This window comes from Takifugu flavidus, chromosome 19 (assembly GCF_003711565.1).
Source record: "Takifugu flavidus isolate HTHZ2018 chromosome 19, ASM371156v2, whole genome shotgun sequence".
Taxonomy (NCBI): Eukaryota; Metazoa; Chordata; class Actinopteri; order Tetraodontiformes; family Tetraodontidae; genus Takifugu; species Takifugu flavidus.
The window spans coordinates 1,060,167-1,083,173 of NC_079538.1; the positions used below are offsets into that span (position 1 = coordinate 1,060,167).

The 23,007-nt window shown below is 41.7% G+C and overlaps 3 protein-coding genes and 1 long non-coding RNA gene across 4 annotated transcripts; 2 read left to right on the top strand and 2 right to left on the bottom strand.

Moving 5' to 3' along the window:
• Positions 1-5,749: 5,749 nt before the first annotated feature.
• On the bottom strand, positions 5,750-7,141 carry LOC130516530 (trace amine-associated receptor 4-like). Its single transcript, XM_057017643.1, has 3 exons — positions 7,136-7,141; positions 6,807-6,840; positions 5,750-6,659 (listed from the first exon to the last, which is right to left on the bottom strand). Exons 1-3 carry the CDS (start codon positions 7,139-7,141, stop codon positions 5,800-5,802), a joined length of 900 nt encoding a protein of 299 aa, XP_056873623.1. The 3' UTR covers positions 5,750-5,799.
• A 1,233-nt stretch (positions 7,142-8,374) lies between these two features.
• Positions 8,375-9,917, bottom strand: LOC130516453 (uncharacterized). Its single transcript, XR_008947486.1, has 2 exons — positions 8,611-9,917; positions 8,375-8,541 (listed from the first exon to the last, which is right to left on the bottom strand). It is a non-coding gene; the product is annotated as an uncharacterized LOC130516453 (long non-coding RNA).
• Positions 9,918-10,358: 441 nt separating this feature from the next.
• On the top strand, positions 10,359-12,015 carry LOC130516451 (trace amine-associated receptor 1-like). The gene has a single exon (XM_057017531.1). It carries the CDS (start codon positions 10,635-10,637, stop codon positions 11,610-11,612), a length of 978 nt encoding a protein of 325 aa, XP_056873511.1. The 5' UTR covers positions 10,359-10,634; the 3' UTR covers positions 11,613-12,015.
• An 8,580-nt stretch (positions 12,016-20,595) lies between these two features.
• LOC130516531 (trace amine-associated receptor 1-like) lies at positions 20,596-22,732 on the top strand. The gene is made up of 2 exons (XM_057017644.1): positions 20,596-20,920; positions 20,993-22,732. Exons 1-2 carry the CDS (start codon positions 20,596-20,598, stop codon positions 21,592-21,594), a joined length of 927 nt encoding a protein of 308 aa, XP_056873624.1. The 3' UTR covers positions 21,595-22,732.
• Positions 22,733-23,007: the final 275 nt, after the last annotated feature.

Here is a 23,007-nt window from a genome sequence, read left to right on the forward strand (position 1 = left end):
GACTCCGGACAGATAGGGGATCGAAACGCTGTGGCGTTTGTTTCTCTCCCCCTCTTCTTCTGGGGTCTCGCTTTCTTGAGGTTTTGGTGAAGGCCCAGTCTGGGTAGCCACATGTTTTGAGAGCTGTCTTAATGTGGTGCTGTTCCTTCTTTCTGCCTTAGGATGTGGTGGGTATTTCTCTGGCCTGGTGTTGGAGAGTTCTGATCACTCCCAACTTGTGTTCCAGTGGGTGGTGAGAGTCAAACTGGAGGTACTGGTCAGTATGTGTAGGTTTTCTGTAGACTTCGATGGTGAGATTTCTGTCCTCAGTGATCTTGACTGTGCAGTCCAGAAAGGCCAGACTGTTTCCTTTTATATCTTCCCGGGTGAATTTTACATGCTCGTCTGTTTTGTGGAGGTGATCCGAGAATGCTTCCAATTCTTGTGTTCGAATTTTGACCCAGGTGTTGTCCACATACCTGAACCAGTGGCTTGGCGCAGTTCCTATAAAGGATGTCAGGGCCTGGGATTCCACCATCTCCGTGTATCCTCTCAGAAGAAGTAAGTAGCATCAATTCTGTAACATACAACATTTCCAAATTCTTGGCCTCCATCTTGTCTCTCATGGTGGGCAACACCCCACACCACATCAAATACTCCCAAGACTTTGCTCAAAAGGTCAGTGGACTCACACTACTTCCAGAAGAGACTATGGTATCTTACGATGTCACGTCACTCTTTACATGCATCCCCACAACCAGCGCCATAGACACCATCCACAAGCACCTTCTATTGGACAAGAATCTTCCAGAAAGAACAACCTTAACAGCAGCCCAGATCTGCACTATGCTGGACCTGTGTTTGAACATCACCTATTTCCAGTACAGAGAAGGCTTCTACAGGCAGAAACATGGCTGTGCCATGGGCTCACCAGTATCCCCCATAGTTGCCAATCAATACATGGTTTTAAGTCCAATAAGTTTGTCCCAGGGCAGTTTCAGTTACACTTTGACAAACGTTTTCAAAAATGTTGTTTCCTGTCGTTGTAGCGTGCATTGATTTAATGCCCAATATTTCCTCTGTAACCCGCAAATTGGAGTCCACTCCATGGATGAAGATGGCTAGCAAGCCAGGGCTAGCTACAGCAAGAGAGAGCGCAATGAAGTCTTTGCTTCTTTCAGTCAACTGTGATCTTAAATCAGTGGCCATCTCACAAACCCGATCAGCAACCGTATTTCTACTCAGGCTTATTCTTTCCAGCATCTGCTTTTTGTCTGGATTTAAGACGGTTTCCCACCTTCTTCTTGAACTCTTCGACCTTCTGTGTCTTCTGCTCTGCATTCGAGTCTTTCAGGTTATCCTGGTGTTTTGTCTCATAGTGCCGTCTTAGATTAAATTCTTTCATTACAGCCTTATTAGCTCCACAAATGAGATACACGGGTTTACCGGCACTTCCGTCTCGTGGGCAGGATATAATAATCTCGCGGGCAGGATATCAATCAATCAATCTTTATTTATATAGCGTCTTTTACAATCAGAATTGTTTCAAGGCGCTTTCCAGAATCCCAGAGCCTAACCCCAGACAAGCAACAGTGGCAAAGGAAAACTCCCCTTTAACAGGAAGAAACTTTGAGCAGGACCAGGCTCATGTAGGTGGACCCTCCTGCTGAGGGCCGGCTGGGTAGAGAGAGAGGAGAAGGGGGAGGACAGGTAGAGGATAGAATAGGTAAGAGGGCAGAGGAGAGGGGTAGAGGAGAGGAGAGGTAGAGGGGAGGGGAGGTTGAGGAGAGGAGAGGCATAGAGCATAGAAATACATACAAAATACATTATATTGAATTAAATTGAATTGAATAAGCTGCTGGTTGAGTGGGTCAGCGGGGTCGGAGGTCAGTATATAGCTCTGAAGGCGGCGATACCTGTAAATGGATACAGAAGGGGGGGGGAAGCAGAAAACCTACACAGGAAATAGCATTACTAGTCTACTTGATGAGGAGAGGAGAGGAGGGAAGAGGGAACGCCATGGACATGAGCAAACTGTTATCTATCAGATAAATATGATCTAAACCAGTCTAGTGCTGTCCCTTTAATTCCAATCACATGTTCCAGTCTCTGTAACAGGATGCTGTGATCAACTGTATCAAAAGCAGCACTGAGGTCTAGCAGAACCAGCATAGAGACCAGTCCATGATCTGAAGCTATAAGAAGATCATTAGTAACTTTAATAAGTGCCGTTTCTGTGCTGTGATGAGCTCTAAAGCCTGACTGAAACATCTCAAAGAGGCTGATATAACTGCATGCCTGGCCGGACGTGGCCCACAGGCCTTGAGTTTGACACATATGGTCTCCAGGTATTGTCAACTTCACTTCTGTGCACTGATCTGCTGACCTCTGACACCACTGACCCACTCAACTCCTACACCAGCACCTTGTTAGAATTAATGCATTTCCCTGATCTCTGTCTATTCTCTCTTCTACCTGTCCTCCCCCTTCTCCTCCCTCTCTACCCAGCCAACCATCAGCAGGAGGGTCCCCCTATATGATCCTGGTCCTGCTCAAGGTTTCTTCCTGTTAAAGGGGAGTCTTTCTTTGCCACTGTTGCTTCAAATCAAATTAATCTTTATTTATATAGCGTCTTATACAATCAAAATTGTTTCAAGGCGCTTTACAGAATCCCAGGGCCTGACCCCAACAAGCAACAGTGGCAAGAAAAAACTCCCCTTTTACAGAAAGAAACCTTGAGCAGGACCAGGCTCATGTAGGGGGACCCTCCTGCTGATGGCCGGCTGGGTAGAGAGGGAGGACAGGTAGAGGATAGAATAGGTAGGAGAGGAGATAAGAGGAGAGGAGAGGAGAGGAGCGGAGCGGAGAGGAGAGGAGCCGAGTGAAGAGAAGAGGATGGGCATAGAGCATAGAAATACATACAAAAATACATTATATTGAATTAAATTGAAATGAATAAGCTGCTGGTTGAGTGGGTCAGCGGGGTCGGAGGTCATTATGCAGCTCTGAAGGCGGCGATACCTGTAAATGAATACAGAAGGGGGGTGGGGGGGGGGAGAAGCAGAAAAACTACACAAGAAACAGCATTAAAAGTCTGCTTGATGAGGAGGAGGAGAGGAGAGGAAACCATGACCCAGTGTGGTGACAGAGGCCTGTCAGCTGATCATGTTTCTGGACCCCGGCAGCCTTGGCCTATAGCAGCATGACTAAGATGTTAACCTAATGATTAGACGACCCCCTAAGTATGAGAATTTGTCTGTCTATGATAGTAACTGGAACTACAGAGTTAGTAGCAATACGCTTTTTCAGAGAGGTAGGTTTTAAGCCTAAAGTAGAGATGGACTCATCCTCCCATACCTGGACAGGGAGCTGGTGCCATAGCAGGGGGGCCTGGTAGCTAAATGCTCGGCCCCCATTCTACTCCTAGAGACTCGGAACCACAAGTAGACCAGCGTTCTGAGAGCGGAGCGGTCTATTGGGCTGGTAAGGTGTCACTAGCTCCTCCAGGTAGGATGGAGCTAGACCTCTGAAGACCTTGTAGGTCAGTCTTGTTGAGGGTCAGGCCCTGGGACTCTGGAAAGCACCTAGAGAGAGTTTTAATTGTAACAGGCGTTATATGAATAAAGACTGATTGATTAATTGATGGATTAATTGATTGTCCTGTCACACCTGTCTGGAATTATCACAGATCTATTTTCTTCTGATAAACTTGGGATTTTAAATTCCTCATCTGCCATCAAAAAAAAAGTCCTTATCACATCAAAGTGAGTGCCGAGCATACTTATTATTCATTGAGGTCTGGATGATGTAGAAAGAGCTACAGCATATGAGAGCAGACTCTGAGGACATGCGACATGTGGAAATGACCCACTGTGACTTACTGTGACCCAGCATGTCATCATTATTATTATACAGACCTCAACAATCCCGACCAAGGAGGGGAGGAGAGGAGAGGAGAGGAGAGGAGAGGAGAGGAGAGGAGAGAGAGGAGAGGAGAGGAGAGGAGAGGAGAGGAGAGGAGAGGAGAGGAGGATAAAGCCCTGTTCCTGGACAGGGAGCTGGTTCCAAAGTAAGGGGGGCTGGTAGCTAAATGCTCAGCCACAATGATTCTGGAGACCAGCATTACGAGAGCAGAAGAGTCTTTCAGGAGTTTAAGGTGCCATTAGCTCTCCAGGTAGGATGAAGCTTTGCCGCTGATTACCTTGTAGATCAGAAGAAGAATTTATATCAAAGAGCGTAACATAAGCATTGGGTAGCAATTAAACAGCCATGGATACATGACTACTATTAGGTCCCTTAAAATAAAAAAAGGTCCTTCATCTGACAAACACATGCTACAGATCGGGGGGATGAAGCTTCTCTGTGACCATGCACTTGTTGCACCACTCACATGTATGTAAATGCAGATCCCCCATCCTCTGATCTTGCCAAAGTCTTCAGTTCTACACCTACAGCGCAAACTGCTAGCTGTATACTAGCATTAGGGATTCTTAGGTGAAGTCAGATCTATATTTTGTATCACAGATGTGGTCTTTAACAAATACGGATATGCTTTGTGTGGGTGCTCTAGCCTCAGCAGAAAGACAGACCTGCGGCCCTGCTTACATGCTCTCCACTGTCTCTCTTGCCTTTAGGAGCATTGGCCTGACAGAAATCCACAGGAAACCTGGTAAAACCCAGCTTTGACATTTGGAATTATAAATAAAAGTGACTGGATGGGGTAACTTGCACTTCAAGTTGGATCTTGAAAACACCTTGAACATTTCAGGAGTGTAAACTAATAAACTTCAGCACAGAATCTTTATTATCTTTATTCAGAAACTACAGATACAATATAAAACAATTTTAATATTATGTAAATCTATGTTTTAAAGCAGGCATGTCCAAATTCCGGCCCGGGGGCTAATCACGGCCCGCGGTAAGATTTCATACGGCCCGCAACTTCAGTCTTACAATGTATTATTTATGGCCCGCTGGCACTAACAGAATAAATAAATCACTAAAATGTAATTCCTCCTTTCTTGTAGATCTTGTAAAAGACAAAAGCAAAATTTACTTGTTTTAAACTTGAATGATAACAGACAACTTTGCATTACATTTATCAAACTCATGGAAATTATATTATTAATTATTATTATATTTGGTTACACTGCCATTTGAAAAATAAAGAGAACTGTGACAATGAAATTTTTTTATAATAGTGTACATTTGCATGTAACTTTTCTGGTTAAAAAACATCAGAAGGATCTACTGGCCCCCGGGCATCTTCACGTTATCAAATCTGGCCCTCTTTGCAAAAAGTTTGGACACCCCTGTTTTAAAGCATTCAATTGTGAATAACTGAAATGATTTGATCAACAACAGACACTACATCTATGCAGTAAGTACACAGTATCTATATTGTTAGAGAGCATTTAACAACAATAACATTTATTTTATGTTGGACATGGGCTGAATGAGAAGTACATCAAAAAACAAAATAGGTCAGTAGTATAAGACAATGTATCTTCATTGCTAAATAAATAAATCAATAAATAATCTAAAACTATAATATGCAATGAATGATTATGTTCCACATCACAGAAAAAGCTGGAGATAAAATACAATAAAAATATATAGCATTATTGTGTGTGTGTGTGTGTGTGTGTGTGTGTGAATAAATAAATAAATAAATAAATAAATAAATAATAGTAATACATTAAAAAAACAGATATGCTTTTGGTCAGGCTTTATCATTGCAATTATTGGACAATTAAATTATATATTAATGACTAAGCTTTAAAATTTGTCTTTTTAGCTGATTTTAGCAGACCAAAGAAGTCAAAAGAGTTTAGAATTCATGAAATCACCTTGAAATATCTGCCCAGAAATGATCATTTTAAAAGCTGAGCGGAACCAGTTGTAAAAGAAAGCATAGACAAATGGATTGAGCATTGAATTTGACCATCCAAGCCACTTAAATGAGTTAATCACAGAGGTCGGTATAGTGTTGTTACTCAAAGGGTTCAACATCAGACTAAGAAAGAAAGGAGTCCAACACATTAAGAATATTCCCATTACTACTGACAGAGTCCTGGTTGCTTTTCTTTGCATCTTACTGAGCATCTCTCCAGGTGCTCTGCTCAGAGAGGCTGCATTCTTGATGGTCCGTGCCTGCCTCTGTGCCACAATCAGAATCTTTAGATAGGTTGTGAGTATTATCACAGCTGGGACATAAAACAAAACAACAGCTCCTAGAATTAAAAACAGCAAACTGGGATTTTGAAAAAAAAGACATCTTGTTGGAGACTGGTTTGGGTCATTCATCGTGATTCCAATTCCAATTAGAACTGGAAGAGTCCAGCTCACAGCGATCATCCCCACAGTAACGCGCACATTTATGATAATTCTATACTTCAGAGGTTGACATACAGCATGATATCTGTCAACTGAAATAAAACACAAGTTCAGGATAGACGTTGCAGATAGAAACATGTCACAGCTGTTTCGCACCCTACAGATGAACGTTTGAAGGTAGAAGCAAGGTTCAACAATCAGTACTACACTGAAAGGCAAAACCAAGACACCAACAAGCAGGTCAGCTACAGCGAGAGACAGGATCAGGTAGTGGGTGGGACTGTGGAGCTGTCTGAAGTAAATAATAGCAGTTATCACAAGAAGGTTTCCACACACAGTGATGACTGATAACAACCAGAAAATGGCACATAACAAATAGGAAGATGCGGTTTCTGTTAATCCAAATCTTAATGATGATCCATTGCAGTGATTCTCAAAAACATCAGACCTGTTATGGAATAAGTGCGGGTCCATACAGAACAGCTCAGAACAACTGAGACAACCAATAAACACAAGAGAGCAAATCTAATGCAATATAAACATTGAATCAGTTCTCACTTCTCCCTGTTCAGTCGTACTTCTGATGAGCCAAACTGTTGGAGCAGCTCAAAACGTGATGTTTAAAGTCTTTACTCTGGGATCATTTGCATATGACGTGTGAAGGAGGTTCCTAGAACAATGAATGATTAAAAGTAAATCCCGTCACTAAAGCACTCGTAGGTTAAATGAATATTCTATTAAATCTATAATCTTTAAATGGTTTAAATGGTTCAACATTGTTTGACAACATTACAGACACGTTGCATTCTACCTTCTATACATTCATAGTGACGTCAAAACTATGATGGAATCATGTTGTAAACATAAAAAAATCCTCAGCAGACCAAAATCTGTTCAATTCGATTTTTTATCCACCATTTCTATTTATTTTGAGTCTTTCAGTCGTATCATAATCTATATCATATCATTTTCTATCCCTTTCAGCATCACAGGGAGGGTTCTGGAGCACTGTACATAGTGATTTATTTTAAGATTTTCACTTCACACTAGTATATATAGACTTTTCTTGGGCCACCTTAAATGGCTTGTACATTAGGCAGAAACTCAAAGATTTGCTCTTTGGCCCTGTTCACAAATTTCATTAAAATCCATTGATAACTCTGAGTTATTTTGCTAACAGGCAGAGAGACAGACAGATGTGACTGGCACATAACTTCTTGGTGGAAGTAAAACACATTCATGGTACTAGATGTGGGCAATGCCAAAAGTCCTGCTCTAGCTACCTCTTGGGTATGAAAAAAGATTCTGCTTTAATTGATAAAGTAACACATACGAATTTGTAAAATAAATGCACTATGTGTATTCCACTTGCGGTTGGGTTTTCTTTTGGTTTTTGCTGTGTTGTTTTTAACATTGATGCAAACAAACATTGGAAATGTGTCTCTCTCCTATTAGAGGTGTGAAGGAGTGTAGTCTCTCAGGAGCAAATGTGTAGCACAGACATCAGAAAATCTTAAGTAAGCTGTAGATGCCAGCTAGCTAATCATCATTAGTCACCTGTTGATTAAAAGAAAGTGTGACAAAACAACAGCTAGGTAACATGGGAAACATTACTGACGTCAAAAAGTCACACAAACAAATAACAGAAAGGGAATGTCCATGAGGACAAAGGTCAGGCATGGTTAAGCATATTTTTTCCACGTACAATAAAAAGGAAGATCAACACAATATTTATGCATAGGCTACTAGAAATTTTTTAAAGACTTGAATTTTACAAAAAGTGTTTGCATGGTTTCTTGCAGAAATAAGGGAGGGAAAGAATATAATCACTATCTTACTTATTTTTTAAATTTATTTATCTGTAGGGCCATACAAATGCAGAAGCATGTTAAAAGAGAGCACAGAAGTCACTAAAGATTCAATTACAGAGACAGGTATAGTGTCGTTACTCTAAGGGTTAAATATCAGAGTAGGAAATCAAGGGGTCCAACATGAATAAAAAACATATGTTTCGGCGAGGTTTTCTACTGGACCCGAAAGCAGGCAAACTCAGTGGGAATAGTGTCCAACACAGAAGTCTTTATTAAAGGTCAACTCAAAAGTCCTCCTGGACTGCAGGGGAAGCACTCATCCAGCTATTCCGGATTGCACAGAGAGCTCCAGAGTGGAGCAAACACGGGAGTCCGGTCCAGCGCGTTCTTCTCTCCAGCAGGGCGGTGTGGAGACCTCGAACAGACAGGAAGAAACATTAAAATGAGTTCTATCATAAAGCAAAGGAACAGGATTCAGATATACCATTTGGAACGCTAGAAGTCCCCCACGCTGGCAGACAGGCGCTCCGTCCTTAAATAGGTGGCCAATGTAAATTGTCGACAGGTGCGTCTGACTGCAGAGCCAGCTGTAGCAGATTATCGGCTCCTCCACCCCTGCTGCAGGAAGAAGCAAGCAGGACCACAACACGTGACCCGGAACCCTGGACCCCAACAACAACAATCCCCCTGTACCATGTTGTAGGTTAAAATGGGTCATTCATGGTGATTACAATTCCCTTTAGAACTGGAAAAGTCCAGCTCACTAGTGTCATACCCACAGCTGACATACGGCTTGATATCTGTCAACAGAAATTGAAAACTTAAATTCAGAATAGAAGTTGTACACAGAAACAATTGGCAGCTGTTTTGCACCCCACAGATGAATGTTTGAAGATGTGTAAAAGGGTTAACAACCCGAAATTGTCTAATTAACCAAGGTAGACCAATTTTTGACCATCTGACTTTTCAGTGTGGATTGAAAGAACTCTATCAATGTCCTAGCCAGAATGATAACAGACTTCCAATGAAGAAAATTCATTCATAAAGAAGGATGGTATTCCCGGAGTGTAAGAGTGGCTAGAAGAGTTAATTTGGTAGCAACCCAACAGCCCAACAAGGACCAAACAAACATCTGTAAGGCACATGAGCCATGCTGCCTATAGTGTGCTCGCAAGCCCACCATATCTGCGCACATGGACAAGAGTGGGTTTTTCACTATTTTGACAACCTGCCGTCATGAAGGCCAACGCAATCACAACCACCAACATCACCCAGCCTGCTCTTATCATTATCAGGATGGTTTGACCGTGACAAGCACCCCAAGTTTCTATAAATAATAATTAAATCATTTGAAATGAGTGTCCTTTCGCAAAATTCTCCAATTTTGTGGAAACCAAGCTCATATTGCACTGACCCACTCTAATAGGTGGGAAACCTACATGAAGGGGAACTTACATTTATTCTTCTGTGTGTCCGAGCAGTCCAGGCCATTAAGCATTCACCATCATGCCCAATGCCAAAGGCCCACTGTCAGTGATAGGCCTTGGTTACCTGCGACCAGGCAAGGAGTAAAAGTAGACCAAGTTATTTTGCTCAAGATATGTGGTCCTTTTTAAATATTGAGGCTGCATGGTCACTTCATGATGGGTGTCAGAGCTTGGACTGCATGCCCCTACTGTAGTGTTTTCAGCAAGACAGACTCTACTAGGGTTGGCCCTAGTCACCATTTCTGTTCATAATATTTAGAGACACAATTGCCTGAGCTGGGTTTGGTGTTGGAGGGGTCCAGTTTGGTGGCCTACAAATCAGGTCTTTGCTTTCTGCAGCTGTCTGTGTAGATTCTCAATCATCCAGGTCATTGTATCCAAGGTAGTTTTCTATGTCAACTGGACTGGGTTTCTTCTCTTGAAAAGAGCTCTTGGCTGCATGTCCATGTCCAGAGTGTCCTCTTTGTGTCAAAGGTGAGATCCACCCTCAAGTGAATATTAAGTATCTTAGGTTTACCAAGTGAGGTTTTAAATATTAAAGCTTTAAATTTCAAGAATTTCCTTGACATTCTAAAAAGAAAAGCTTTAAGTCCCCTCCCCTCAAAAGGGATTTGCATATCCATGCAGTTTGGAATGCATGACTGATGTGGGCCTGTATTTTTATGCTATGAGGCTGACTATTTAAATATCAGGTCTAAAGCAGTAATAAAATGGACAGATCAGCACTGGAATATGGTAAGCAACTTCTAAATTATTGTGTTTCATGAGTTTCTGTCCCAACTGAAGTTGTTTTATTATGTTGGGGTTTTGTTAACAAGCTTTAAAGCCTTTAAACTTAAAACATTTCTTCTCTTCTCAAAAGAAACTTTAAGAAAAAAAAATCTAGCTGCTTTTGTTTTACTGAATTGTATTGATGACAATATTGTTCATATTCAAGTTGATATATATTTTTAAAGGTTTTCTTGTAAAACTTGTTTAGCTTCATTAACTGTTCTTGCAGGAGTCAAAGAAAAGTGAACCAATGCTGATGGTCAACGACACCTCCACTGTTAATGAAATTCATCCCTGCTATGTATCACATAATGTAACTTACACATTTACACATATTCCTTCATTGAAATGTGTAATATTATATATTTTTCTTGGTTCATTGTCTGTTGTGACAGTGTGTGGAAATGCTCTGGTAATAATCTCAATCATTTACTTCAAACAGCTCCACGTCCCCACTAACTACCTGATCCTGTCTCTGGCTGTGGCCGACCTGCTCGTAGGAGTGTTAGTTTTTCCTTTCAGCATGGCGTTCACTGTAACCTCCTGCTGGTACCATGAAGATTTGGCTTGTAAATTAAGAGAAGTCTTTGACGTTATACTTAGCACAGCATCTATTTTGAACTTATGCTGCATCTCAATTGACAGATACTATGCTGTCTGTCATCCTCTTGCTTACAAGAGTAAAATAAATAATTGTATTATTGGGGTTATGATCCTGGTGAGCTGGGGGGTTGCTGCACTAACTGGAATTTGTATTGTGTATGTAGGGCGTGTTGATGGAAAATGTGAAGAAAGTTGTTTATTGGATGCTTTAATATCAAATACACTTTCCTGTATATTTGCTTTTTACATCCCGGTCATCGTAATGCTTCATATCTATCTGAGGATTTTCTTTGCTGCTCAGAAACAAGCCAAACAAATTCAAAACACAAAATCTGGAGCAAATGTCAGCAAAATGGAGAAAAAGGCTACCAAAACTCTAGCTATAGTTGTGGGAGTGTTCCTCCTGTGTTGGACTCCATATTTCCTTTGTATTATTTTCCAGCCATTAATTCATGAAATTACTCCAATTTCTGTAATTGAAGCCTTTAATTGGCTTGCACTGTCAAATTCAACACTTAATCCTTTTATTTATGCTTTCTTTTATAGCTGGTTCAGGTCTGCATTTAGAACAATCATTTCTGGAAAAATATTTAATGAAGATTTTTCAAATACCAAACTCCTGTGACTTTGAAAAAGCTTGTATCTATATGGTCCCTGAAGCTTCAGTAGCAAAGTCTCTGTGCCCTTGTGCACATTCAGTAAAAGTTATTTATGTAGTAAACACCTTTGTGAGTAAAACTTTATCAGCATGAATGTAACTTCTGAAATACTAATAACACATATTATTATTATTATTATGTTGTTGTTGTTGTTGTTATTTAAAGATAAGCTGACTAAATTCCAGTTTTTATCATTGTAGTTTATGAATTTTGTTGAGGATTTACTACCACAAAATGTTCTTGCACTTCCAGAAATGTGTTTATTTACAATTCCAGTTTATTATTCACAATAAATGTCCGTAGTTCATCCTGAAGCAGCGATCTTGTCCCTGATTCAGTAGATCAAGATCAAGATGTCTTTCTCCATAATCTCGCATTAAAATTTGAATTAATTTACAAATAAAACACATTTTTGCAAATAAAAATGTTTTTCTTTCAAGTTTTGAAAAGAATAAAGACAGCCACCTGTAGAATTCTAAGGATTAAACATTTGTAATTAAGCCTTTGTGTCAGACAAAGATACACCTGGACACACAAAACAAACACACTGAGACAAAGACAGTTTAACAGTCGTGAATACACACAACTGCAACTACGTGTCACAGCCCTACATCAATATCACTTTTTTAATGGTCTCTATTAAAAATTAAGCAAAAATTTCAGTGCAGTTATAAAGGCCATTTCACAACGAGTTCTAATCAGTCCTTGCTACATTCTTCACAGTCAGCGAACACTTCATCACCGAGGGAAGCCGTCATAAAGCAGATTTCATGTTACCATGGCAAATTTGATACTGCAGATTCTCCATCCTCACCGTCTTTCTTTGACCTGGTAATTAGCTCGTGATGTGATTTGGTAGAGGCCTGAATTAGCAAAAGTAGATAGATAGAAACTAACAACTTAATAACTACATTATTATTTCACTGAGAGAGACAATTGACAGAGGTAATTTGACAAATGGGTGTTGTGGTTCTGAAATTTAACTGGAAGGTTGTCGAATCCTAAAGCGGAATTAGCTCAAAACTAAAAGTTAGGGTGGCGTCTCCATGACAGCGATCTCAGCACTATCTCCAGTTATGTGTTAATGAGCGGCAGTTATAGCAATTGAAGTTCACCCCTGTTGAAAAGTGATGCTAGAGATATGTGAGATCCCAGCATACGGCTGGATCAAGTATGAGCGAGAGTATTGTGTCGTGGTTTTAATTTCAATGAGGAAATGAGTGTGAGATTTGAACCTTTGAACTTTCCATAGCTGTAAAGTATAAAAGAGAACCATTAATAGCCAACATTGGCTATGAACAACGTAAAACAATGTAAGACAATAGAGCTTACCATATATCAGATTACCAGATTGAGCTTCTTTTGACATTTGCAGACGAGAGTGGCTCAAACTATAATAGAGGAATCGATAGAATATAATTTTAAATAGATAAGTGAAGTACCGAAACCAGGTACTTAACTTGATGAGAGCTATTATGACAAAAGAACAATATCCAACTGAAGCAAAACCTGTGACACAGGTTCTGTATAAACTTCATAATTATTCCGTTAATTATTGTTCAAACACAGAGAGAGAAACAGAAAGACACCGCTGTTGTATGAATAAATACAGTCAAAAATAAATCCCTCAGCAAACCACATGGGTGCATTTGCTATTGATGGTTACATCAGCAGCCACTTTTATCCACCACATGTTTGTACAGTGTGTTTTCTTTAGGACATTTGAAGGCATCTGGCAAAGCACAAACAGGACATTGTTTAGCACATCCTTACTGTGTCTCTCTGTGTAGGTTGAGTCCGAAGTGTACGAAAGGCTTTTCTGGAGGAAATCCACCTATACATATCTGAATTTGAAAAGGTTTTTGAAATAGAAGGGGTATGTCTGTAGTTGACCCACCAAATGAGAAAACATTTGAAAGTTTGTTAATCTGTATTTCTGTGAGCCAAGACTATCGAAAAAGAACACCCTTACATTGAATTAGAAATTGGAGAGAATATGAGCCTCAAGGTCTCACTGGAAACTGAAATGACGACTAAAGAATTTGTTTGTTACTCTACAAAATTACCCTAAAACCTATCCTAAAACCTTTATCTTGTTCTACGTAGTGATCTGTTCTTTTATTGTAAATCCTTAAGCACACTAATTGTGGCAGTCATTTCCCTTCGGCATTGACCTTAGAAGATCAAAGGTCACATCACCTTGGCGGAGGTATTAATGGATGCACACACACACACACACACACACACACACAAAGACACAATTGTATGAATAAATACAGTCCAAACTAAATCCCTCAGCAAACCACATTGGTGCATTTGCTATTGATGGTTACATCAGCAGCCACTTTTATCCACCACATGTTTGTACAGTGTGTTTTCCTTAGGACATTTGATGGCATCTGGCAGAGCACAAACAGGACTTTGGTTAGTACATCCTTACTGTGTGTCTTTGTTCAGGTTGTGTACGAAGTGTGTAGCTTAACCACAGTCATCAGACACAAATTCCCGGTTCCTCAACTTTGGCTGTGAATGAGGATCAAAACATATTTTAATTTACTGCAAATTAAATTGGATGTAGTATTAGAAAATAAAGCTTCTGCGTAGTTGTACACTAATTTTGGCAATCATTTCCTTTTGGCTTTGACCCTTAGGAGATATCAAATTTAAGTAACTTTTCTGAAGCCTTCCTTCTTTCTTTTTCAGTTATTTTTTCTGGAAGACATACAAACTGTCACATAACCTCTTTGGCGCAGGCAGGTGCACGCACACGCACGCATGCACGCACACACAGACACACACACACACACACACACACTCTGATTGGCCTACCAAAGCTCCAGGTAATTTTGGCGACCAAATGACACATTATTAAAACCCTGCCAGCCTGCCATGTTCTTTACACTTCATGAGGGTACATTAGTGCCAGGTAAAAGAGAATTATAACACTGCTAATATTTGTACATACTGGACCAAATATCCTTCACATGTTGTTTATGTGATAGATGTTTTTGCAAAAATCAAGCTGTATTGAACCAAACTTGACAGTCAATGGTACTTTCACTATGCCTAATATGCATCCTTGCTATGACTCAAATAATGCAACTTACATATTTACAAGTAATCCTTCCATCATATACGTACTATTGTATGTTTTCCTTGGTTTATTATCGGTTGCTATGTGTGGAAATGTTTTTGTGATCATCTCAATCCTTTACTTTACCTCCCCACTAACGACCTGATTTTTTCTCTGGCTTTGGCTGACCTGCTCATAGGACTTTTGGTCTTTCCGCTTAGCTTGAAATTCACAATAACCTTCTGTCTTTTCCATAAAAATCTCTTCTGTAAAATTCGAGACAGTTTTGACGTGTCGCTCTGCACTTGTTCAAATCAAATCAAATCAATCTTTATTTATATAGCGTCTTATACAATCAAAATTGTTTCAAGGCGCTTTCCAGAATCTCAGGACCTCATGTAGGGGGACCCTCCTGCTGATGGCCAGCTGGGTAAAGAGAGAGGAGAGGAGAGGAAAGGAGAGGAAAGGAGAGGAAAGGAGAGGCACAGAGCACAGAAACACACACAAAAATACACTATACAACGGGTCAGCGGGGCTGGAGGTCATCATGCAGCTCCGAAGGTGGCGATACCTGTAAATGAATAGGGGGAGAAGCAGAAAAACTACACAGGGATCAGCATAACTAGTCTGCTTGATGAGGAGGAGGAAAGGAGAGGGGAGGAGAGGAAACCATGACCCAGTGGGGTGACAGAGGCCTGTCAGGTGATCATGTTTCCGGACTCCGGCAGCCTTGGCCTATAACAGCATAGCTAAGATGTGACCTAATGATTAGACGACCCCCTAAGTATGATAATTTGTCTATCTATGATAGTAACTGGAACTACAGAATTAGTAACAATAAGCTTTTTCAAAGAGGTAGGTTTTAAGTCTGATCTTAAAAGTAGCGATGGAGTCAGCCTCCCGTACCTGGACAGGGAGCTGGTTCCATAGCAGGGGGGCCTGGTAGCTAAATGCTCGGCTCCCCATTCTACTCCTAGAAACTCTGGGAACCACAAGTAGACCAGCATTCTGAGAGCGGAGCGGTCTATTGGGCTGATAAGGTATCACTAGCTCCTCCAGGTAGGATGGAGCTAGGCCTCTGAGGACCTGCCTTCTTGTAGGTCAAAAGAAGGGTTTTAAAAATATTCTAAATATCTAAGTATCCATCCATCCATTCATCCATCCATCCATCCATCCATCCTCTACCGCTTATTCGGGGTCGGGTTGCAGGGGCAGCAGCCTAAGAAGAGAAAACCAGATTTCCTTCTTCCCAGCTACTTCTTCCAGCTCATCCGGAGGGATCCCCAGGCATACCCAGACCAGTCGAGAGACATAGTCTCTCCAACGTGTCCTGGGTCTTTCCGGGGGCCTCCTACTGGAGAGACATGCCCTGAACACCTCACCAGGGAGGCGTCCAGGGAACATCCTAACGAGATGCCCAAGTCACCTCATCTGGCTCCTCTCAACGTGGAGGAGCAGCGGCTCTACTCGAAGCTCCTCCCGGATGGCAGAGCTTCTCACCCTATCTCTAAGGGAGAGCCCAGCCACCCTACGGAGGAAGCTCATTTTGGCTACTTGTAACCGTGATCTTGTTCTTCGGTCATAACCCAAAGCTCATGACCATAGGTGAGGGTAGGCATGAAGATCGACCGGTAAATCGAGAGCTTCGCCTTTTGGCTCAGCTCTCTCTTTACCACAACGGATGGGTGCAGAGTCCGCATTACTCCGGACGCCTCAGGAGTCCCACAGGCCAGTAAGGCCCGATACGACTCCTTCAGCCTGACGGCATCCCACCATGTCCACTAGCAGGTTCGGGCATTGCCGCCACGACAGGCACCAACCACCTTGCGCCCACAGCACTGGTCAGCCACCTCAACAATGGAGGCACGGAACATGGTCCACTCTGACTCAATGTTCCCCGCCTCCCCCGGGATATGGTCAAAGCTCTCCCAGAGGTGTGAGTTGAAGCTCCTTCTGACAGGAGACTCTGCCAGGCGTTCCCAGCAGACCCTCACAATACGTTTGGGTCTGCCGGGTCTGTCCGACATCCTTCCCGACCATCGGAGCCAACTCACCACCAGGTGGTGATCAGTTGACAGCTCCGCCCCTGTCTTCACCCGAGTGTCCAGAACATGCTGCCGCAAATCCGATGACACGACCACAAAGTCGATCATCGATCTGCGGCCTAAGGCGTCCTGGTGCCAAGTGCACATGTGGACGCCTTTATGCCTGAACAAGGTGTTTGTTATGGACAATCTGAGACGCGTACAGAAGTCCAATAACAAAACACCATTCGGGTTCAGATCAGGGGGCCGTTCTTCCCAATCACACCTCTCCAGATCACACTGTCGCTGCCAATGTGAGCACTGAAGTCACCCAGGAGGACAAGGGAGCCCCCAGAAGGAGCACTCTCCAGCACTCCCTCTAAGGACTCCAAAAAGGGTGGATACGCTGAACTGCTGTTTGGGCCATAGGCACAAACTACAGTCAGAATCCGTCCCCCCACCCGAAGGCGAAGGGAGGCTACTCTCTCATCCACCAGGGTAAACTCCAATTTTCAGGCACTGAGCTGGGGAGCAACGAGAATTGCCACCCCTGCCCATCGCCTCTCACCATCGGCAACTCCAGAGTGGTAGAGAGTCCAACCCCTCTCGAGAAGACTGGTTCCAGAGCCCTTGCCGTGCGTCGAGGTTCCTTCTAGTCGGAACTTCTCAACCTCGTGCACCAGCTCAGGCTCCTTTCCCACCAGAGAGGTGACATTCTGCCCGGACTCCATGGGCAGAGGTCGGGCCACCAGGCGGTCACATCTGTAACACGAACACCCAGAATACAAAAGCCCCTCAAGGTTGTGTGTTTAGCCCCTTCCCTTCAATATATTGAAAAGAGCCTGCATATCAAAGCATAGCACCAAAGTTTTCATTACATTTTAGATCCCGGATGATGCCTGGAAGCAAGGCACATCCTCCTTTACAATGGATTTAGGCTTGCAGGACGTGTGTAAACACAATGTTGTTAAATTCAAGATCCAGTGGCCTGAACCCAAGATGGATGAAATTCTCTCCCACTATGATGGTAAAATCTGCCAAAGGTGAAGAGAAAGGGAAAACAGCTTCTGATATTTGTTCCAATGTTACTGGACAAGTTTCCTGACTATAGAGAGAAGCAACCTGTGGCAGGCAGCTCCATGCTTGACTGCAAGGGAATGGGAGGCCAGGGTCTACATGTTTGAAGTCCTGCCTGATAGATAAAGCCTATAAGGTTGCTGCTTCTAAGGGCCAGTGGCAGTAGAAGTTATGGGAGGGCCCCCAGTCTGAATAACCACTCCCACCACCTTCTCTTAGGTAATCCAGAGGAAAAAGTGGTTGACCTGATAACTTGGGATGCAGCAGGTGAGATGGTTCTGGTCCCTTCCTCATCTCTGCTTCCCCCAGCAGCCCCGTTCACAAGGAGGCTCACAAAATATGGTCCTGTTCAGCACATGGACCGTGGAACATTCGTACCGGCCCAGCGCCCTGTGATGAGAAGCAGAGACATTGTTCATTGAACTATCAATGTTTCCAACACATGTTTCACAAGCACTTTTCACTTATGCAAAGAATTAATGTTGTTGTAACTGTTGCAGTCAGACATTGTGGTTCTTGGTTCTCAAGAAGCGAGACCAAAGCAAGCTGACTGGGGAGAGATTAAAGGCAAGCAGAGACTGTTTAGTCCATTTTTAAAGGGTGAAATGTGTCTCTTAGACATTAGGATTTTAGGGCTAATGGCTGTAGCCCTGGTGATGGTTTTAATAAGACACTTGCACTTGAGGGGAATGTTCCATCAGGTAGCCTATCACAGGCTCAGCTAGACCACAGTGGCTCTCACAAGGTGTGAAGCTCCCAGTTTTGAACCGGTGGTTCAACTGGACTTGAAAATGGTGACTTTAAATGTGTGGGGGAGGTTTATTCCTTTTCTGTAAGCCAAGCATGTACTAAGTTCTCTTTGAGTAACACAACTTATAACCCTGCTTATACCTAAGGTGTTGGGGTAATGTTCTTCAAATGACCTGGTATCTTTCTATCCCCCAACGTTCTCCTCAGATGAGCATTGACAAAACCAAGAGCTCTCAGAAAAGAGGACAGTTTTTTGTATCCCTGGGTGAAGACCTACTTTGGGAAGCCATTCTCAAAAGAGTGGCTCGCTCACTGAATCATTGAGGCTATTATGCTAGCTTTTAACTCTAAAAGTTTGCAGCCACCAGACTGTGTGCACATTCTGCCAGGGGCCATGTCACCTCATGGGCCCGTTACAAAGAATTCTCCATCCAGGAGATTTACAAAGCAGCAATTTGGGCCTCTCCACATACCTTTTGTAGGTACTATCGGCTTGATGATAAAACTCCTTTTGTTAGCCTCTTTAGCCCCCCAAAGCACTATATAGGGCTAATGGCTCATTAGCACACAGCCAACCGGTTCCGCTTCAGCATTGATGCATTACAATATTGTTACAATACATGAAGACGGTATCATAGCCCATGCGTCTACAATCCACCTGCATACGGTGGCATAACTTGCCCGCCGCTGCCTCATAGTCTTTGTGAATGAGTGTTTGCCTTCTGTCATCCAGCGCTCTGTCCGTTTCCATGGCAGCCGAGAACCACGGTGAACGACGATGTCTCGTGCCCCGTTGTGCATATCGCCACTGTGCTGGTCCCTTTTTTCTCCACTGTGTGGGTCAAAGAGATTTCAAAAGTCAGAAGGATCTCATCCATGTTGGTGATGTGGTTGGGCGTGGTTATCTTGTCGAGGCAGTAGGTGTGGAAGATGGCCACCCTCTCCTGGTAATCTGCGTGCAGCCGCTGCGCAACAGTTGTCCTTGCGCGTATGGAGAGATGCCGCCTCCTCATAAAGTGAAAACACTAAGATGGCTCCATTGCCATTTTCAGCTGCATATTCGATGGCCTGCAGTTTAAAGTAAGCCTCATACGCGTCTTGCTTGACCTGCGCCATTTTAAGGGAACCCCCTCCTTCTCCTTCTCCTCTCCTTCTCCTCTCCTCTCCTCTCCTTCTCCTCTCCTCTCCTCTCTCTTTACCCAGCCGGCCATCAGCAGGAGGGCCCCCCTACATGAGCCTGGTCCTGCTCAAGGTTTCTTCCTGTTAAAGGGGAGTTTTTCCTTGCCACTGTTGCTTGTCTGGGGTCAGGCCCTGGGTTTCTGGAAAGCACCTTGAAACAATTTTGATTGTATAAGATGCTATATAAATAAAGATTGATTTTTGATTTGATTACTACTACTAATATAATAATAATAATATAATAATAATAATAATAATAATAATAATAATAATAATAGGCAGAAAAAGAACAAATATTCATTCAAAACTAATTGGACTAATAATAATGTTATAAGATCATAAAAGTTAGTAACTAGTTTATCATTGCTCAAATCTAAACTGGAATTACTGTGCAAAATGATTGAACTTTGAAATCATAATGAAACTGTAATCTTTATTCTGTTGTTGACATGGATATAAGGGCAGAATTAGAAAATGACATCCTGGATAGATTTTAGGAAATAGAGATTTCTACTCATTCTTAATCCAAAACAAGAGACCACTTTGGTGCAATGAAATAAAAACAAGATAAATGATTCACTCACACACAAAACTGACATTGATTAGTTTTGCCCATATAGATGAACAAAGGTGGGCCTGAATTACTTATGGTAATTAGTTTGAGGCGGCCCATTTAAATCTCAGGTTCTAAGCAGTAAGAGAGTGGACAGACCAAGGCAGCCGTACGGTGAGCAACTTCCAACTAAAGTATGTTTCAGTTAAATGCATTGGTGACAATATTGTTTATATTCCAGTTAATATATTAGTGTCTGGGTTTTTCAAATGTAATTGCAGGAGCGAAAGCACATGGAACCAAGACTGATGGTCAATGACACCTCCACTGTCCAAATTCATCCCTGCTATATATCACATGATGTAACTTACACATTTACGCATATTCCTTCATTGAAATGTGTAATATTATATATTTTTCTTGGTTCATTGTCTGTTGTGACAGTGTGTGGAAATGCTCTGGTAATAATCTCAATCATTTACTTCAAACAGCTCCACGTCCCCACTAACTATCTGATCCTGTCCCTGGCTGTGGCCGACCTGCTCGTAGGAGTGTTAGTTTTTCCTTCCAGCATGGCATTCACTGTAACCTCCTGCTGGTACCATGAAGATTTATTCTGTAAAATAAGAGGAAGCTTTGATGTTACACTTAGCACAGCATCTATTTTAAACTTATGCTGCATCTCAATTGACAGATACTATGCTGTCTGTCATCCTCTTGCTTACAGAAGTAAAATAAATAATCGTATTATTAGCATTATGATCTTGGTGAGTTGGGGGGTTGCTGCATTAATTGGAATTGGCATCATTGTTGCTGGATTTAATCAAGGAAAATGCGAAGGAAGTTGTTTAATTGACACATTAATATCAACCACATTGGCTTGTGTTTTCTCCTTTTACATCCCGGTCATTATAATGCTTAGCATCTATCTTAAGATCTACCTTGTTGCTCAAAGACAAGCAAAGACCATTCAGAGAACAAACTGTCGGAACACAAAGCCTGAAGCAATTGTCAGTAAGATAGAGAGAAAAGCCACCAAAACACTGGCTACAGTTATGGGCGTCTTTCTCTTGTGTTGGACTCCGTATTTCCTTTGTATCATTTTTCAACCATTAACATACAAAGTAACGCCAATCTCTGTGATTGAAGCACTCAACTGGCTCACTTTGTCCAATTCAATGCTAAACCCTTTCATTTATGCTTTCTTTTATAGCTGGTTCAGGTGTGCATTTAAAATAATTATTTCTGGGAAAATTTTTCACAGTGAATTTGTAAATTTCAAACTAATTTGACTTGTTTACATCTGTTTGAGAAATATGTTATGCAAAATGGGTTCTTAATTTTAGATCTATGTATTTTATTTTTAGGTCTTTGCTAGACTTGCATATCAATAAATATATCTGCCCAAACTATTCTTACTACTTATGTGGGCCTGTACAATAGAAAAGATGCTTTCCTCCACACCTGTTTAATGTGTTTCACAAGTTGTTCAATCTTTTTACAATACTATGGTGATTAACATCACGTGTCTCATACATTTAGCAATGAACATTTTTTGAAAGTACATAAATTAGAATGTATACATGCTATACTTTCTACAGAAACCCTGTCAGCACTATGTTGGTGCTACTAATCAGTGACATTTAACAATTACAGCTCTCTGTTGTTGTATCTATGAAATTTAACACAATTTAACACTTGATGGCAAAACAAGTCATTTCCTTTAGCTCCTTTGCACGTGTTTCAATAGTAAAACCTTAAACTAGGTGTGGCTGGTTGAAAACATGTGCAAGGATTTACATATAACTGCTGGCATTATAATAAAATACACAATACTTTGACATGATAATTAATAATGACAAACTCAAATGTTTACTGGTCATTTTGCACCCACATGAACCCTGGTGTTAGTTTCAGTTCAAGCCTGTTTTGTAGCTAAAGTGCCCGGGAGGCTTGTTATTACATGACTCTGCAAATTTGGAATGCATTTCAGATGCACAGTGGCATGGTGATGTGATTAGCACCGTTGCCTCACAGCAAGAAGGTTCCTGTTTCCAGTCCCCTGGGGGCCAGAGGCCTCTCCCCAACACAGAAAAGCAGATAGAACATGGATGCATAAAAAATGTACATCTTTAAATAAACAAAAGCAAGTAAGCAAGTGTAAGCAAAAGGTCAGTCCTTACCCTAACCATCTATATTGTTGAATGTATAATGAATCCATATATCCATATCTGCCTGTGTATCATAAGTAAACATACAGTGACCTCGAAAATGTTAGGAGGCCACAAGTGAGGTACTAAAAAGACAAACCAAAAATAAAAAATTGCTCTTTTATGCATCAATCCACTGTATGTACAACATAGGCAGAGGGTTAAAATGTTGTTTTTCTCCTTTCTACAGTGCATAATAATAATAATAATAATAATAATAATAATAATAATAATAATATTAGTAGTAGTAGTAGTAGTAGTAGTAGTAGTAGTTGGGAGAGTTCTATTTCCGGATAGCCTGGTAGATAAAGCTGTTCCTCAGCCTCCATCTGTCCATTGTGTTGGGTGGATGCTCTGCTCTGTTAAGTGGTGTGAATGTCCTGACATGGAGGGGTAGGGGACATCAACGATCTTCTAAACTGCAGGACACTGTGCAGCCGCTGTGCCACATTGAAATGTTTGTGATGCTCCAAACAGTGTCCCAACATAAGGGCA

Excerpts from the sequence above, each read along its gene's own strand:
- LOC130516530 (XM_057017643.1), bottom strand. Across the intron at positions 6,660-6,806 it reads GTTTATTGGTTGTCTCAGTT|TCATCACTGTGTGTGGAAAC; the intron begins GTTCTGAGCTGT and ends GGTTGTTATCAG.
- LOC130516451 (XM_057017531.1), top strand. The coding sequence starts at position 10,635 with ATGCTGATGGTCAACGACACCTCCACTGTTAATGAAATTCATCCCTGC.
- LOC130516531 (XM_057017644.1), top strand. The coding sequence starts at position 20,596 with ATGGAACCAAGACTGATGGTCAATGACACCTCCACTGTCCAAATTCAT. Across the intron at positions 20,921-20,992 it reads GTACCATGAAGATTTATTCT|ACAGATACTATGCTGTCTGT; the intron begins GTAAAATAAGAG and ends GCATCTCAATTG.